Source organism: Olea europaea, unplaced genomic scaffold, assembly GCF_002742605.1.
Source record: "Olea europaea var. sylvestris unplaced genomic scaffold, O_europaea_v1 scaffold190, whole genome shotgun sequence".
Lineage (NCBI taxonomy): Eukaryota > Viridiplantae > Streptophyta > Magnoliopsida > Lamiales > Oleaceae > Olea > Olea europaea.
In genome coordinates this window covers 27,559-47,138 of record NW_019236807.1, presented here as the reverse complement: position 1 = coordinate 47,138, position 19,580 = coordinate 27,559, and the positions used below count along the sequence as shown (strand labels likewise).

General features: G+C 35.8%; 1 protein-coding gene across 3 annotated transcripts in view; it reads left to right on the top strand.

The window, feature by feature from the left end:
- The first annotated feature begins 505 nt into the window (after positions 1 to 505).
- LOC111378916 overlaps positions 506 to 19,580 on the top strand; it is a 22,930-nt gene continuing 3,855 nt past the window's right edge. Inside the window, exons 1-9 of one of the 3 annotated variants that reach the window (XM_023002194.1) lie at positions 507 to 821; positions 7,107 to 7,294; positions 7,392 to 7,452; positions 7,591 to 7,639; positions 8,859 to 8,913; positions 8,990 to 9,077; positions 16,603 to 16,721; positions 17,846 to 17,971; positions 18,743 to 18,836. In XM_023002194.1, coding sequence (XP_022857962.1) covers positions 596 to 821; positions 7,107 to 7,294; positions 7,392 to 7,452; positions 7,591 to 7,639; positions 8,859 to 8,913; positions 8,990 to 9,077; positions 16,603 to 16,721; positions 17,846 to 17,971; positions 18,743 to 18,836 — 1,006 coding nt within the window. In that variant the 5' untranslated portion in view covers positions 507 to 595. Of the gene's footprint in view, positions 822 to 7,103; positions 7,295 to 7,391; positions 7,453 to 7,590; positions 7,640 to 8,858; positions 8,914 to 8,989; positions 9,078 to 16,602; positions 16,722 to 17,845; positions 17,972 to 18,742; positions 18,837 to 19,580 lie in introns of all 3 variants that reach the window. The other 2 variants (XM_023002193.1, XM_023002195.1) reach the window with 2 other exon arrangements.

Sequence of the window (19,580 nt, the reverse complement as noted above, 5' to 3'; positions counted from 1 at the left end):
AAAAAAAAAAACGAACCAAAAAATAAAAAAAAAATAATTAGCAAAGTGAAAAAAATGATACTTGAACTCAAAATCTACTTTATTACTTGTTAATGAATCGAACTTTTTAAATCGAAATATATATTCGTATAACATATTATAATACACACAAATTTGACTTTTATTCCTCTTCTCTTTTTGTCCCCCCAAAAAAAAAAAAAAAACCCGTACCTAAAGCTTAAACAAATATAATTAGCCAAGTGCTAAAAGGAGGTACTTGTCTTTTGACGAATCAATTGTTCCAATGGTCATTGAATTTAGATCCACGTCTTTGATTGGTTATTGGAATTTAAAATATCGAGTTTTAGTCATTAAACTTAAATTCATATCTTCAATTGCTCGCGAAATTTAAAATGTCTAATTTTTATCACTTATTTTAAAAAAATATCGTGCATTATTCACCAAAATAAATATTTAACTTTAAGAAATTATCGAGTTTACTATTACTCACTGTACCACTTATTTTGGAAAAATATCGAGTTTTCAAAGTTCAGTACATTTTAAACTTGCACTGGCAATTGAACATGTGTGCCTAACTTAGTGATCAGTAGTTACAATGAAGTCAACGCCACCTCCGCCGCCGCCATCACCATCGCCATCGTCGCCGGGAGTATCGGAACCTCAATTCAAAGACTGCATAGAAGAGCTTATCAAATTTACGCTCCTGTCCTCAATAAAAGGCAAACTCAACATCGGTCTCTCTGCTGAATACTGCGTCAGTCTCCTCAAAGATGATCTCTCAAATCCATTCCCCACTCAAAATAACGAAAATCGTACCACCGGTAGGTATCCTCTCCTTCGAAGCATACTAGTTTTCACATGTCTTTGTGTTTTAAAGGTTGTACCATTTTCTTTTAGATGAATTAGATATTTGTGAGTTCTCTATAATCCGACCCCAAGTGGGCTTAGACACGATAATATTATTATTACCCATAGCTTAGACATTTCACTGTGAATTCTTGCAAGATGTTCTTTGATTTCACTCTGTTTCTGTAGTTTTTTTTTTTTTTTTTGTGCAAGTTGTATGATTATTTTTTGGGTAATTGGCGCAAAACGTCCCTACTTTCAAGGTTATTGTGCAAAACGTCCCCACCTTTCATTTTTTGGCATTTTTGCCACTATTTCCACATTTATTTGCGTTGAAGGTCCTTTTCAATGTTTTTTGATGATTCTACCTCCATTCAAATCAAACAAAAAGAAAAGAAAGAAAAAAATAAATAACTAATTACAACCACAGTCCTAAAATTTCAAAAAACTACAAATCAGTCACAGATATAGGAGGGAAGCCCCATCCAATTTTCTGTCAGTCAATGTTTGGCTGCAAAATTGGATAATTGGTGCTATAATTTCTGGAATTGATTGTGCATCCACTGTTTTTTATGCCTGAATTGCAATATCCCTGGACGAATTGATGGAGTTAGGCATTGCAGTCCCTTCAATTGATTGAGCCGTGTTTTTGTATACGGTCGAAATAGGCTTTCGAGCTTGGATAATGAATTGGATGAATTGACGGTATAACCATCGACGTTTGGCACTGAGTAATCATTTCCCCAAGTTGATTCGAAGGTTGAAGCAATTTAAAGCCTCAATTGAAGGTAAATCTAAACCCGCTTGCGTATGAACTATACTGGAGTGGATCGCAAGATTTGTACCAAATTGTGAAAGACCCATAGGTGGAATAGCTTCACCATTTGGATGGGGTGGTCCGCTCTCAAGATATCGACCACCATCGTCGGAAATAGCTTCTGAACTCTGGGTGTTGACTACGTACGAAAATAGTGACTGCAATTATTGATTGGGTAGTTCAATAGGTGTTTGGTGACCATGGTTAGGTGCGCCATGATGAGGGGAGTCTACTAGTATGATGGGATTGGGCTGGGAGTCGTCGAAGATGGAGTTGCCAGTAGTTTTGTGTGACGCGAATGGCTGGTTTTGGGACGAAATTCCGGTCATATCCGATGGAGGTAGGGACGATTCTAGGATGGGCTGTATAGAGGGCAACGAGGGCTTTGAGGTGGTGTACTGGTCCGGTGGTTTTGGTGGCCGGAAGGTGTTGGAATGGGGCTTCATATTTGGCCTCCTGTATTTGTGATTGATTTGTATTTTTTTGAAATTTTGGGACTGTGGTTGCAATTAGTTATTTGTTTTTTCTTTCTTTTCTTTTTGTTTGATTTGAATGGAGGGTAAAATTGTCAAAAAACAGTGAAAATGACGTTCAGCGCAAAGAAAAGTGGAAATAGGGGCAGAAATGCCAAAAAATGAAAGGTAGGGAAGTTTTCCACAATAACCTTGAAAGATAGGGACGTTTTGCGTCAATTACCCATTATTTTTTGGCGTCTCTATACATTGCTCTGCTGTGCTTTCTTGTGTACATCTTTTTCAGTACTTTTGCAGATGACAACCCTCTGCTAGGGGTGTTAAATGAGCCAATAGCACACTTAGCGAGCCAGCTCGTGCTTTTGAAAGGGGCAAGCCCAGTACAAGCTGACTTGCTTCAGAAAACCATGGCTGGACTTGCCTCACAACCACCAACTCACCTGGCCTATCCGAGCAGGCTTGAAAGCCACTTGCGGCTCCTTTTTTCCCCCTGAAAACAACTGAAAATTGTACTTTCACTCCTCGGAGTATAATGAAGACATGAATTTGTAGGAAAACGGTGGAAGTTAAAAAATTTATTTTGTCAAAGATTGTAACTTTATCCAGCATTGGACCGGCTACAATGAGATTTAAAATTTTACACGCTTAAATATTCTATATACAATTATTTTAAAAACAAATTACATGTCAATTTACAGCAATAAATTTAAAACTTGGCGTACCATAAAATAAGGGAAGATTATTCCTGTTGAAAATATTAGCAATTGCTCTAGCCATCTTGTCTTGTATTCTATTTGATAGTCTACATGTTATTAGTCGTTCAAGCATATTAGATCCTCAAATTTATCATCTTTTAATCTGCTTCTTTCTTCTAGAAGACCCTATCACCTGCATTAAATGCAACCTCCGGTACTACAGTTGACATTCAAGGGGTTAGTAGATCACGTGTCATCAAATATAATATCAGATATTATGTTTTATTTGTTTGTCACCATTTGTGAAGATCAGATTTATTTATTTCTTCTCGGTTTAGTGCACAAAGAAAATGGTATGAAAAATATTTATACTCAATGGGAATTCCATTTTATGTGGTACTAGTTCTAGGAGAAAAATGAGAAGTAATGAACTTCTTATAGTAGTTGTACTTAAGCCCGGATTTTATTAAAGATTGTGTGGTTGAAAATAGGAAAAAGACAAATGAAATGTAATGGAATTTAATGTAATGATATTCAAACGGGGGCTAAATAGGTCCATACATTGTCATTAGTGAATAATGAAATTGTGAAAGGCGATGGTGGTAAGAAATTTAATAACTTTACAACCCTGTAAGTTAATACGAGGGTCCATAAATGCAGCCAGAGGGAATAACATGAATAAGTCCTTTAATCTTTTTGAAATTTCATCCCATGTTAGCAGGAATTTTTTTAATAAAAATAAGAGCAGTAAGATAGTATATGCTTGCGCACGCATTGATTGCATCAAAGAAAACCTTTAAAAATTTCGTGGTCTCAAAAGAAATTAACTAATCATAAGAATTTAAATCATAATCAGAATCATATGAATGCCTATTGTTATAAAAATTAGTAATAACTGTATCATAACTAACATAAGATTGTAGCATGAGAAATGTGGAGTTCCACCCGTTACATGTATTTGTTGTGAACATCCTTTTGGTAAGTTAGAATCTGCATACACTCACAAATGCTTGCTTGTGAGATTGATTGATATAAATTAAAACGATAGCTTGTCTAACTGTGGTGTAATATTTTTAAAGTCATCTTGCACAATCAAATTAAAAATATGACAAACACAATCTAGGTGGAGTTGGTTAATCAATTTTTCAATAACATTATTGGTAGCATTAACATTAACAAAGGTAAAACTATGGACTTTATCTTCGCAACAAAATTTTCTCTAAGTACGCCCATTAAAAATTGAAAATATTTTGAGTATCGTGTAGAAATTTTATGACTTTAAATGTAATGATTTTTTTATGAATGATCCTAATCTTTTTAATGTAATGGGCTGTGGTGCAAATATATCCTTCATGGTTTTTCTTGGATTATCAATTGGAAGTACATGAAATGACATCGCTATAATTTTTTAAATCGTTAATAATTTGTACTTTTCTAATACCGTTATAAATTTATTGCAATGTTATGAAACGTGCCTCTACTAATAGGTTTGTACCTTGATTAAAGATGTGTTTGTATCAATTTTGTCGAGTTCACACTTTTTAATATGGGAGCAACAACTCAACACTGGTTATGAACATTACCTTGCCTTCCCGCATTATTTTTGTATTATAAATCCTGTTTGCATTAAACGAAATTGAAGTTGAGTCTGCCTACCGTCGACTACTCCAATATGAACAAGGCATTGTTGGTAATGCCTGTTTTACTGGGTAGTGCAAAGTTTTGGTTTTTAAGTGAAATCTTTTCTCTAGTTATCACAATATGCTTTCATAATTTTCTCTCTATTCTCAATTGTCTTATTTTTCTGGAGTGTTTTCAACATTCAGAAGTATGCTCACGAGCTTTTGCCTTCTTTCATCCCTTTGTAGAGACTGCTTCTTCTAAATCTTAATTATGCTCAATAGTTACCGTTTTGGTAGTACTGACATTTTTCGGATTTGGAACATCGCAGGCTTGAGAAAAATCATAGGCGGGAGTATAGAAACTATAGAAGAGTTGATTAACATCCTCATTGGGTTCATAAATCTAGTGTAATCTATAACAAATTTTGTTGAAAATTTCGTAGTTAGCGCTTCGGGGGCTAGTCCTATTGCTAATGCAACTGCAACTGTAGAAATTACCTCCACTACTGAACCAAAAGAGAAAGAACACATAATAAAAACTAAAACAAATAAAATAAATTAGTGCAAAGAAAGTTGGAATTGAAGAAATAATGGGAAACGAAGGAACAATTGTATAATAATTGCAAAATTATAATGCTAATGAGATTAGATTGTTATATTAGTGAGATTGTAAAGAATTCTGAAATGTGATGAAGTTGGTTTATCACTCGTCCCTATTTATAGATCTTGAATTTGAAATAAAAGATAAAAAAATTCGAAGCTTCAAATTTTGAATTTGGCATTGTGATATGATGGCACCCTATTGCAAACTGCACAGCTAGGTGAGCTAATAGGCTCTTCTAACCTCGGTTTATGAGCCGAGATGGTGATTTGGCTCGTGTACGAGTCTACGAGTTTGCGGGCCAACTAGTGGGAGCCAACGAACGGCTCACACTAAGTCTTCACTGTTTAATTCGCGCCCGCAGCTTGGCTCATTTGTGGGACAAGCTCCCAGATTGCTCCATTTAACACCCTACTCTCTACTCCAACCCGTCAGCATTAACTATTTTCAGGATATTTTGTACCTGGAAGCTGTATTCTATTGTATATTGTATGGTACTACTCTATAACATACTACCTACCAGAAATTCAATTGTATTAAAACATTCCTTTGAATCCTAGATGCAAGAATCTATTAGAGTTGTTTCTGCATGCCTGGCTTATATCTTGTGCTAAAAGGTGATCTTTTCTTGAAGCTGCAGAAAAATTTCCATTTTTGAACAAATTACATGAATACAATTAAGAGCATGTTTGGTAGAGATTTTAATCCAATTAACATCAATTTTTTTGACCATTATTTCACTATTCCAACCGTCATTTTTAATTCTTCTCTCACAGGTAGGATCCACTTTATCTCTAACGGTCGAAAAATCAATTAACAAAATCCCTACCAAACAAGCACTACAACTTTTGTTTACATTTTTTTAGCTGTGCATTTGTTTAGAACCTTAATGCCAATGTTGTTTTTTTGCCTCCTTGGATATCTGTACCGTTGATTTTGGTTAGTATTTAGATCTCCTAACTCATGCATATAGGCAAATTCCCTGATTTTAAGAACCATACACGAGCATGTGACTTTAACTAGTGAAGCTATGGGACTTTCAGAAGTTGGATATGAACATTGAATGGATGAACTTTTGGGAGAAGGAACCTGCTATTTTCACACAAAAATTAGTTCATCCACTCTTTTACTTTTTCATGACAGCTTTCCTTTTAAATGAGCAAATACGAATTAAGATATTTTCAAAGCATGTGCTCAGCTCCCTCCATTTGTTGCTTCTTCATTTCTTAATTTTCATCAAATCTCTACAGGCAGATCTGAGCCCTTGTCACTAACTTGAACCCATCATCAATATAACTTGAGAGAACTAAGCCAGGGCACTACACAGTTGAATTGTTTGTGCATAATCTATTTTCCAAATCCATATATTGCTTCTTTATGTCTTGGTTTTTATCAGAGCCATCAACATTCTTGAGGCTGCCCCCTGTCTGATACACATTCTAGAAGAGTTCGCTAACTTGAGAATACCTGTCATCAATTGAACCATGTCCAAACACTCTGTTCATCATTGCAACTATACCAGATATTTTGACTTTATATGAAATTCTGCGTTTGTGAACAAGCCATTTCCCTTGAGGGAAACTTATTAATTGTCTTTAACTCTATACTTGAATTAAAAAAATCCAATTATTATTGACGATTAATTTGGTGAAGTATCAAAAGACGTGCGGCTACTGAATTTTTTTTTAGTCTCTTATTGCCTTGTAGATACTTGCACTGGAAAATAAGACCCCTTCATCCTGGTCCCACATTATATGATAAAAGTCATAGGAGAAACTGAGAAGAAGCTGAAAATGAATTTTAAGGAATGCCTACGACAAATAAGGGACAAAAGGATCCCATAAAATGTAATTCTAACAAAGCAGAAAGCTATAACAATATTATTATTACTTATGAACTCTACGTTCCCGACAATAAATGATAAAGACTCCAAACCTATATGCCTGCTGCTTCAATAGTATGAAGGAAACAGAAAAAATTTGTTCCAACATTTTTTCATAGTATTATATCAAGTTATTATTTAGTTCATTTCATGCCCACTTGTTGCAGAAGATTCTGAAGGAGTTCCATTGTATCCTTTATACAAACGCCTAGCATCTTCTCTTTACCAATCTATATCTTCTAGAGCCTTGTGCGTCGGACATAACGAAATTATACCGATACAAGAAGACGATTTGTTAAAGCAGAAAGTAGATGAGTGGAATAAGTTAATTGTGGAAAAGGGTCCAGTTTTATTGAGGGTATGTTAAAACTCGGCTTCCCGTATTCCAGTTACTTATTCTGATATCATTGCAAAAAGCTTCTTGGTTTCACTCAGAGATGAAAGTTGCATTGTAGTTATTGACAAAGGTGGACTTTGAGCTTCACGTTCAGGAGCCATTCTTTTCCCAGCTCAATGGTATTATTTGCTTTCTTTGAATACTTTTATATCCACTTTACATTATGATTTTATCTAACTGATTTCCATTATCTTCGTAATTATCTTGATGGGTTTTTTGTATCTGGTTTAGGCTAATTTTTTCCCTGCTTCTTGTAGATGGACTAAAAACAATTGAAGGAAGGTCTGCCGTTGGTCACTACAATCAGTATGTCTCATTGTCTTTTTTCGTGGCCACGCATATATTCACCTTGATTATATACTTTGTGGTGTTTTCAATTGTTTTCATATAAATCTACCTCATACGACAGTTATCCTCTCCGCAACACTCCCAATGAAGTGCTTCACTTTGCTAGGAACATGTGTTGACCAAATAAATGACCGGCTCTCATTATTGTTAAGAGTTCCCAACATCTACAACCTTTTGATTTTTCATTTCTTTTGTTGAAAAAGGAATAAGAATGCGAGGTGTTAAGCTTTTTATTATCCAACTACTTCCATGACAACAATTTTTGTGGTTGAGTAATAAATAAGGCCTAGCTTCCCAGGTGGAAGGCTACTCCCTCGTAAGGTCTCCATAGGAGTGAATTGGGGGACAACTAGCCCATCCATACATTTCTTTCTCGATGGCAATCATAGCCTACTTTCCTAGCAAAGGTTTTCTGCTAAACGAAAAGCTTCTTGATTGATATAATGCTTTTGTTCTAACTTATGACCGAAACGTAGTCAATAGTCTTGTGCACACGTAGCAATTTATTCAGAACAATTGATAATTGAAAATTTGCTGAATGATTTTTTCTTCTACTTCAATCATATTATGCAAGATACAATCTTATTTAAAATAGGACAATTAATTTTATTACTATGTTAATTTCCAGCTAAACAAGGAGTACAACTGATACAAACATCTATAACTTCTAAGCAGAACAAATGCACGATTGTACACTTAATTTTGAGAATCATTGTTCTGTTTTTTCCTGCTTGTGGGGGAAAGAAAATGGGAAGGGGCTCCAGTGATATTTTGCATTTTTTCCTTTCATATTGGGGAAACTTTCTGGGATAGGAAATAACACAAACTGTACTCATGCTGAAAAAATTTGAGAGGCCAAGTGCTATTCTGGTCTCTCTGGAATAGTAAATTCTTAAACTTTCCATTCTAAGCTGCCAACTGTTTAGTTTAAACAGTGACGGAGAAGGCATCTTTTCTTACTCCTTAATTATTCGAGGAAAGTACATGTTTGGCATATGTGAGTTATCAAGTATATTATTATCTCATGTCAAGGAAATTACCATGTCTTGATGAAATATTAGCCATTCCCTAGCAAAGCAGTACCTTCTATATATTTGAACTTTCTTTACTTCTCCAGATAATCTAGAAGCTTTTATTGACATGTCTCTTTCATATGATATCTTATCTTGGATGCTAGAATCAAATCAGGAGATATACTTCTCTTCAACAAATGCTTGATGCTTCAAGTTCAGGTCTTAATATGTCCTATGCAGTTTGTATCAATTATTACCGAGTGGAGTTTCGTATTAAACTTTCTATCACTTGCAGGATGTCCACCGATATGCTTCATTTCATGAGATGTTGGAAGCAGAGAGCCTTGCAAAAGTTCTTCCAGGAGTAGAAAATATTGAAGAAGGTAGCTCTTTTATTTTCTCTAGATAGCTAGTGCTGCTCTAGAAACCATCCTTTGTTTGGGATTATTGATTTAAGCATGCAAAAAATTGTTTTTAAATTGTAAATGATTATATAAACTATGAAACCAGAGATATTTACAGAATTGTACAGTATCTCCATAGCAAAACTGCTACTCAGAATTCATACTTTTCTACCAGCTTCATTAAGGATTATGTCTTGTCTCATATCCCTAACCATTACGTCTTCTTTTTGAGCACTGGACAACTGCCTCCCAATGACTTTATGATGATGATATTGATAAGACTTCGCTTGACAGCTATAGTGGTGGTTTAGTTTTGTATTTTGAGATCACTATGTTGTATACGTATTTGATATAAATTTTGCTTAACGTCGTTTGTTGAATTTAAATTGAGTAAAAACTTGTGAAGAACATACAAAATATTGGAAGCTCGTTGAAAAAATTAATTATGATTAAGCTTATTCAATATACTTGACTGATTTATTGATTATGCTTAGCTGAGATCAATACTTGATCTCGGGCTTCATAACTCGTGTTTGTTACACTTCGGCATGCAATCAACTGACGAAACTTTGAGCTTTTGTATTCTACGTAGTAGAGCTCAAGCCTTTATGTAAATTGGAACGAAAGTATAGATGTGTATAATACTTTCTCACACTTCAATTACAATCTTTGAGCCTCAATATATAGCATAGGAAGCGGGACCAACAAGGTAACTTCCTATACATGGAAAAGAGAAAAACTTACCTAATCTAAATAAGGTTATACAATCATATATAATCAAATCCTAATTATCCCATGATCTCGGAATATCTACACTCCCTCTCAAGTTGGATCGTAAATGTTGATCAAATCTAACTTGCAAATAAATTCCTCAGACTTCCGTCGTAGCAATCCTTTGGTGAAGATATCTGCAATTTGTTTTCCTGTAGGCACATAGATCATGCATACGGTCCCTTCTTAAACCTTTTCTTTGATAAAGTGTCTATCCACTTCCACATGTTTGGTTCCATCATGTTGAACTAGATTGAGGGAGATGTTGATCGCCGCTTTGTTGTCACAATAAAGTTTTATTGGAAGTTTCACCATCGTCTGTAATTCTTCCAATAACTTTTTTATCCACAGTCATTCGCATATTCCTTGTGCGACAGCTCTAAACTCGGCTTCAGCACTGCTTCTGGCTACCACATTTTGCTTCTTACTTCTCCAAGTTACCAAATTTTCTCATACAAAGGTACAATAGCCTGTAGTTGATCTTTTATCTTCTATTGAACCAGCCCAATCTGCATCAGTAAAGATTTCTACTTTTTTCTTTTCATTTTTATTAAAGAAAAGTCCTTTTCCAGGAGTACCTTTAATATATCTGAGAATTTTGTATACTGCTTCCAAATAGACTTCCTTTGGAGAGTGCATATGTTGGCTAACCACGCTAACTACAAATGCAATATCAGGTCTAGTGTGTGAGAGATAGATCAATTTGCCAACTAATCGCTGATATATGTCCTTTTCAGTTGATTCTCCTATGTTTTCTTCCTTTCTTCCGGCCTCTATTGGTGTGTCACTTGGTTTGCAGCCAAGCATGCCAGTTTCCGTTAGAAGGTCAAGAATGTACTTTCGTTGTGAAACACTGATGCCTTTCTTTGACCTAGCAACCTCCATTCCCAAAAAGTATATCATCTGTCCCCAAGTCTTTTACTTCGAACTCCGTGGCTAGGCTCTTCTTAAGCCTTTCTATTTCCACTATATTATCTCCAGTCAATATGTTGTTATCAACGTAAACAATTAAGATTGTTTTCATCCATGTTTCAGATAATTGGTAGAACATTGTATGGTCTGACCGCCCTTGTTGATACCTTGACTTTTCAATACTTTTTCGAATATGTCGAACCATGCTCTTGGTGATTGTTTGAGACCGTACAAGGATTTTTTGAGTTTACATACCTTATTTTCTTCCTTGCTTTCATAGAAGCCCGGGGGTAATTTCATAAAAACCTCTTCTTCTAATTCTCCATTCAAGAAGGCATTATTGATGTCTAGCTATTGGAGAGGCCAATCCAAATTTGCTACTAAGGACAAGATAACTCGGATTGTATTCAATTTCAATTTTGCCACAGGGGCGAATGTTTCTATGTAGTCAATGCCGTAGGTTTGTGTATATCCTTTTGCAACAAGACGAGCCTTGTACTGTTTTATTGTCCCATCAGATTTGTACTTCACATTAAAGACCCATTTGCACCCGACAGGTCTTTTCTCCCTTGGTAAGTTTACCACATCCCAAGTTTTGTTTTTTTTCAGTGCTCGCATTTCTTCCAAAACTGCTTCTTTCCATTTGGGAGTGGCCATGGCCTCCTGAATATTCTTTGGAATTTCTGTATTATCAAGGTTATAAGAGAAAGTGCGAAATCTTGCAGATAGAGTGTTATATGAAACAAATTTTGAGATAGGGTGGAGAGTACATGACCGAGGTTGTTTTCTGAGAGCAATAGGTAGATCACTTTCTGGAGCTATCATTGGTTCGAACTCTTTTGGTGCTTTAGATGTGAGGTTCTCCTTATACATTGATTTCGGCTTTCTTGAGTAAACTAATATCTCCTTGCTAACTTGTTTTTCAGTATCTCCCCCTGAGTTTAAGTTTACCTTTGTAGATGGCATGTTAGGACTAGGAAGAGTAATTGATTCGGATTCGGTGTTTATGATAGGTTCACTAGGGGAAAGATTAAAGTTGAAGAATCGATCTTGATTTGAGAACCGGTCTTCACTTAGATTCTCCCCCTAAAGATAGGGTTTTTTATAAGGGTAATTGGCACAAAACGTCCCTACCTTTCAAGTTTATTGTGAAAAACGTCCATACCTTTCATTTTTTGGCATTTTTGCCCTCATTTTAACCTTTCTTTGCGCTGGACGTCCTTCCGTCCATATTCCATCAGTTTTTCCGTTAATTAAAGGGTAATTGGCACAAAACGTCCCTACCTTTCAAGTCTATTGTGGAAAACGTCCCTACCTTTCATTTTTTGGTATTTTTGCCCTCATTTCAACCTTTCTTTGCGCTGGACGTCCTTCCGTCCATATTCCATCAATTTTTCTATTAATTAAATACAAAAATACCTTTTTCTTTCCATAAACAAGGGTAAAATTGTCCTCACCCACTTCACCCCCTTTTTCCCGCCATCAACTTAGTCCATAAGTAACAGTAGCAGCAACATGAATCTGAAAATACTTTAAATGATTAAGTTAAATAAAGAAAAAATATCGTGAACACATTATATTTCACAATTCCACAACTACTGTTGCTGTCATCTTGTATCACTGAAAAATTTTAGAAAGACATATTAAATGGGTAGTCAATTTATAACACAAAGAAAGGTTGAAATAAGGGCAAAAATGCCAAAAAATGAAAGGTATGGACGTTTTCCACAATAGACTTGAAAGGTAGGGACGTTTTGTGCCAATTACCCTTTAATTAATGGAAAAACTGACGGAATATGGACGGAAGGACGTCCAGCGCAAAGAAAGGTTGAAATGAGGGCAAAAATGCCAAAAAATGAAAGGTAGGGACGTTTTCCACAATAGACTTGAAAGGTAGGGACGTTTTGTGCCAATTACCCTTTTTTATAATAAGGGGTTCTTTCGAAAAACGTGACATCGATGCTAACAAACACTCGTCTTGTGGATGGATCATAGCATTTGTAGCCCTTTTGGGTAGATGAATATCCAATGAGCACGCATTTAAGTGCACGAGGATCTAGTTTACTTCGATGGTGAGGGTGTATGTGGACGAAAGCAGTACAAACGAATATGCGGAGTGGTAAGCTCGAATCAAGTCGGGAATTGGGGAAGAATTCCTGAAATACTTGGAGTGGTGATTTGAAGGAGAGAGTGCGACTGAGCATTCTATTGATGAGATAGGCCGAGGTTAAAATGGCATCTCCCCAATAAAATTTTGGCATATTTGTGATGAACATTAAGGCACGAGCCACCTCAAGGAGGTATTTATTTTCAGCTTAGCAATGTCATTTTGTTGTGGAGTATCGACACAGGAACTTTGATGAATTATTCCATGTTTTTGGAGATATTCTTTCAAGGTGGTACTGAAATATTTTGTACCATTGTCAGTACGCAATATTTGAATTTGTGTCTGAAATTGTGTTTGAATCATTGAATGGAAATTTATAAATATGGATCTGACATCTGACTTTTCTTTTAGGAGATAAACCCAACATATTCTAGTAGGATCATCTATAAATGTTACGAACCATTTTTTGTGCGTTCGATTTGGAATTCGTGAAGGACCCCATAAATCACTGTGAATTAAGGTGAATGGTTTCGAAGATTTGTATGTAGATTTTGGAAAGAAGGTATGATGATATTTTGCCAGTTCACAATGTTCACATTGAATATCAAATGTCTTTTTATTAGAAAAGATGGAAGAAAATACATGACGTAAATACTGAAAATTGGGATGACCCATTCTAAAATGCAATAATAAAAGCTCACTATCTCTAGGAACAAAAGCAGAATCACAATTTGCAATTTGATTATTCTTACTCACGTCTGCTTCCTCAAAGTAGTAAAGTCCCCCACATTCCTTAGCACTGCCAATCGTTTTCCCCGATGATAGGTCCTGAGACACGAGAAATTTAGCTGAGCAATTGGAATTTTTCGTTAATTGGCTAACTAACAATAAGTTACAACATAGGTTTGGAACGTGGAGAACGGACTCCAATGTTATAAAATTTGAGATTCGAATACTCCCTTTTCCTGCTACAGGTGAGAGTGAGCCGTCTGCGATTTTAACTTTGATATTGCCAGCAAAAGTGGAATATTCGGAAAAAAGGTGGAAGGAGCCCGTCATATGATCGAACGCACCTGAGTCAATAATCCAAGGAATTGTGGATTGAGTAGTTGTATGTAATGCTTTTGAAGAATTACCTTTGTGAGCTAGTGAACTTGACAAACCCGATGATTGGAAACTTGAAAACATTTTATATAGTTGCTCCAATTGTTCAGGATTGAATGCACCGCTCTGAGTAGAGGTATTCTTTTCTTCGATAGGATCAACAACCGCTTGGTAACCTCGATTTCTGTTATTTTGTCTTGGTTTCCAGTCAGCTGGTTTTCCATGTAGTTCCCAACATCTATCTGCTTTATGCCCTGGTTCATGACAGTGATCACACCAAGGACGTCCCCTTTGTTGTTTTGGGCCGAACCCATTAGTGGGTGTTCCTTTGGAAATTAGGCCCAATTCAATAGATCCAAGTCCTTTAGCTCCATTTAGTGCTAGCCCTCCAGGTAAGTGGGCTAAACCAAACCCTTTAGTTAATTGGGTCGAGCCACCAAGCCTATGTTCTGTTGATAATAACGCAGACCCAGTTTCCTCTTCAAGCCCGGTGGTCTTACCTTCTCAAAGCATCACTCTTCGTCGGTTTTCTTCTCTGCGAACCTCAGCGAAGGCTTCGCGAAGTGACGGTAGGGGTCGTCGGCCAAGGATTCTTCCTCTCACATCATCTAATTCCCTATTAAGCTCGGCCAGGAACTCATATACCCGTTCGTTTTCAATTTTCTTTCTGTACCGTACACTGTCGGCCAGACAGTCCCATTCTTCGTCAACATTGTGATCAAGTTCTTGCCAGAGTGAAGACATTTCCCATTCTTCGTCAACATTGTGATCGAGTTCCTGGCGGAGTGTAGACATCTCGTAGTAGTCTGTCACGTCTCTCTCCCTTTGCTTCGTCTGCCAGAGTTTCGTTTTGATCTCAAAAATTTGTGAAGAATTTTTTGCGTCTGAATACATGTCGCGAACGGCATCCCACACATCCTTTGCTGTCGGTAGAAACAAGTAAGTCTTTCCAATCGGAGGTTTCATGGAATTAACTAGCCACATAGTCACCATTGAATTTTCCGACCTCCATTTTTGCAGAAGTCCTACGTCGGTTGAGGCGGGCTTTTTCTTTTCTCCGGTAAGATAACCTAGCTTTCCTTTTCCGTGGACAATGAGTTTTATTGATTGAGCCTATTCTCGATAATTTTTTCCGTTCAATTTTTCGACTGTGAGTTGAAAGGAGAAATTGTCGAGTCCACTGGAGCCCAAGGTGGAAAGGGATTCAAGTTCACTGTTTTGTGTTTCTGAGGTTGTCAACTCCTTGCTGTTGGCGGTGTTTTCTTCCATTGACTGCATGGTTAGGTAGAGACAGACCCCATCTCTGATACCATGTAAATTGGAACAAAAGTATAGATGAATCGTATAATACTTTCTCACACTTTAATTACAATCTTTGAGCCTCAATATATAGCATAGGAAGCAGGACCAACAAGGTAACTCCTATACATGGAAAAGAAAAAAACTTACCTAATCTAAATAAGGTTATACAATCATACATAATCAAATCCTAATTATCCCGTAATCTTGGAATATCTACACTTTATTATGACAACGTGTTCCTTTCTTCACAGACGACTTCGCTTACTGGCTTGCATTTTTAACTAAGTCGGAAAATACACAACTCAAGCCCACCCGCTTAAGAGAGCCTTTCTTTGAACCTTTCACTGTGACCTACATAAAACCTCTTTTGTAATCCAGTTTAATCTTGGTTGTTGTTCCTTTGAGATTCTACAGCCTTAACTTCTTAAGCGCTCCTCACTTCATGTTATTTTTAATTTTTTAACTGACCTACCCATTAACCTTATTTTTCTCTGTTTCCTAGCTCTTGACCACTTCTGAAAGCCTCCAGATTATCTTGATTGATTTTTTTATTTTTTTATTTCAAGGTGTGTTGCCTTCACCATTTCTCAAATCGGAGTTCTATTTTCTGTTTCTTATCCATCTTCGTTTAAATTTCTCAATTAAACTGCACCTGGTTTGTGTATATGTTGTTTCTTGGCGATACTAGAGACATTAATCAAGCATTTAAACCCCCCAAAGAGTCCCCTCAACCCATTGTTCTCTAATCATATAGGTAAACTGTTGTCTCATAATTATTGGTCTTGTATTATTGTTTGAAGCCATAGACAGTCCCAAGAAAGGTATTTATTTTGCCTCATTGAAGCTCCTTGATCCTTTTCGATCATTAATTTTTTGCAACCTTAATTGAACTCCCATGAAATCTTTCTCCATAGCATCTGGGATCAGCATATATGGATCCTTTTCGTCTGCATTACCCTGTCAAGGTAATCTACCTTGCTAACCGTTAGCTTATAACCCTGAGCATTATATTTTCAATTTAAATTAAGTCATACTTAATCCCCACAGTCCCTTCTCTCCTGCTGCCTTTTTCAAGTTGGATTATTCTCTATTACAGGAAAATGTTTCAACACTTACCTGATGTCAGAACTGATTACGATTAAAACCTTTTAAATGAATAAGTTACTACGTATGCAGTTATTTTCTGCAATTTATTGATGGATGACCCACTAAATAACAAAACGTTGGAGAGAGAAGAAAATTAATAGCATCATTTTAACAGGAATTCCTGTTCCTGATGTTAATTGTGATGGGTGTGGAACATTTTAGGTGTGCAAATTTACAGGAATTTCTACTCAGAAGAAAAGGAAAAGTCGAATGGAGTTATTGCTATTTGTATTGAAAAACCAACTGCTCAGCTTCACGATTGTATGACCTCCATACTTTGGGTGAGTGTCCTTAGAGGATTGCAATTCTCTTGTTTGGTCTTCATTTCTAGATTTCCATAATATGATTGGAGTATCATGCGTGGTTCATTCTACTGCTTTCCATTGTGACCATTTGGTGTCTTGTGACTCTGTGCAGTTCAGACTTTTAGGAGTCCAATTCTACTCCTAAAATTACTTGTCTTTATAATTTATAGATTTACTGAATAAAAATGACTCAATCCAATCAAAATGGTTGGACCTTGATAATGAATCGTATTTTGTCTTCCCAGTAATGATTGAACCTCGTATTCCCCACATATTCCTAATTTTAATTTCCTAATACAGTGCAGTCCGAGTAGAATTTAGAATATCAGCAACTTACATATAGCCTCTGTTTGAGCCCCATTTTCACCAAAACTCATTTTTTCCAAACTCATTTTCAACCTCACATTCTCCCATAAAATAATTTTACAACGGGGGCATAATCTTTTCAGAATTATTTGAAATAGTGTATTGAAGTGTGCCTTAGTGAAATTATGTCTAAGTATTTTTATTGGTATTGGAAATGTTGAACTATGACTTGTAAGGAACTTGTGCATAAAAACATAAAATTTTCAGCTTAGAAGTACTAAAATATAAGATGGGATGAGCATGACATCATACCAGTATTTAGAGATTCTAATGATTTAACCAAGGTCTTTTTCGAAATGACCATCTTATAAATATAGTAAGTTTTAATCTACATAGCAAAGAATGTATTTCTATATGCATCTTGTGGATTGTGGCAATGTTTTATTTTTTCCCTTTATTTGGTTGTACAAGGAAAAAGGATTGACGTATTTTTTTTATTTTTTTATATTTTTTGTGTGTGTGTGTTTATGTTAGGGGGTGATTACTGTACAATACATTCGACTAGCAAGAACCATCCTTATTTTATTTGTGTCCTTGTCTGGTCTCTTGTCTCAACGTACATAACATGAAGATTAGCAGAAATGCATCCCTAATGGCTTTGTACAAGATGTATCACCTATTGAAGCATATTTTCCTATTCAATATGGGTCATATAATACATAAATCCAAAATTTTTGCAATGTATAATTACTTTAGGTTGCTTATTATTTAATTTAACTTCGGCGTTTTCATAGGGATTGAGTTATGCAGGAGTTCAAAGGCTTTTGGGCTTTGTCCAGACAATGGGAACGAGTACAGAATCACTTCCTCCACCACCGTCAGTGCTGCTCTCTTCGTTTTTGTTGCCACATAATCCGAAAGTATGACGAGGACTAGTGTGATGTTTCCTTTTTAAGTAATTTTACTTTAAATTCAATGGCATCCCCTTATTATCTTTTGCTTCTTCATTGATGTTCATTTTGGTTTTTTAGTCTGATACTTTCTCTCTGTTATATCCTTGCAATTTACCGGAATGTCTTTTCTTTATAAACTTCATCATCTTGGTCTTACTACGACCCTTGAAGTGATTTGACCTAAAAATCCTTACCCTGTCGATACATACTTGTGATTGCTAGCTATTTGGTGCATGTTTTTTAAATGATTATATTAAAATTTAAGTGATTATAAGTTGTGGGTATAACCGAATGTGTGGATAATAAGTGGGTAGTAGTAATATGATGGGTGATATGATTTGTTCCGATTATCATTACAATCAAGTTTCAGATAGCTTGATCACAGTCCAAACTATTTTCAAAATAAAACAGAATAAATTCAGTATTTCCATTTAGAGGGAGTGAAGTGAAAATCCTCTCCTGTTGTCCAGTCTTTGGACGGCGCTCGGTTCTTGAGCATGTTGGGGGATTAAGAGGATGTTGGTAGCTGAAATAGCTGCTCCACTGCTCATTCCCTTATCCAACTTGGATCTCCGAAAAAGTAATGGAGGCTGTATAGATTATGTATTTGGGATTATATGATGATTGTCTTTGTCGGTTTGTTTCATATTGTGATTAACTTACTGTCTATATGGTCGCTGGTGGATGTCACTACAATAATATGTACTTCTGCTTATGCATGGTTTCTCTCGACTCGAGGTTAAAGGCTCGACCTTGACTGATGGAGCGAGGGCCTTAGCAAAGCATGTCAATAGAAGCAGCAGTGGATATTGGGGCTCCCTATGTGGAAGCGGTCAGTTCATTATGATTTGGCTCTATTAGATTTAAACTCGTATATTCATGTAAAAAATATGAGTAATTAAATGCTATGGTTGCCTGATGTGTTCAGAAGAACACTAATTTGTTGCAAGGGAAAATTTCTCCCAAGATACTAATCACTCTCTCTTCAAGTAGAGATTAGATTGGATGCTTTATTGACCTATGCTTCACAAGTTGAAGCAAGCGCCTCAGGATTATGTTTGCCTGAGCAGCTGTCTTTTTTCAAAAAAATAAAAATAAAAATATGCGTGTTAATGATAGAGACTACAGGCAAGCAACTTGGGTCCTTAAGCAAGTTGAGAAGCTTCTCTTAGAAACATTAAAAAATGTAGATGTTTTATTTGTAATGAAGAAGGACACATTGCCCCTCAATGTCCTAAAAAGAAAGATAGACAAAATATAAAAACTCTTAGAATTTACGAAAAATTCCAAGAAGATAGTGATATAGAACCAATTGAATATTTTGGAGATTTAAGTAGTGAATGTAGTAGTATTTATGAATTAGATACATCTTCATCAGAAGAAAATTATGATGAAATAGTATATATGAATCAGGAAATACAACAATCAGAAATAGAAATAGAAACAACTGAAGAAGTTGAAGATTCTATAGAAGGTATTAATCAAGAAATTACTTTTGATATTAAAAAATACGCAGGAATTACTAAGAAGATATTAGATTTACAAGAAAAAGATGTATTTCATCAAGGATTCTTAG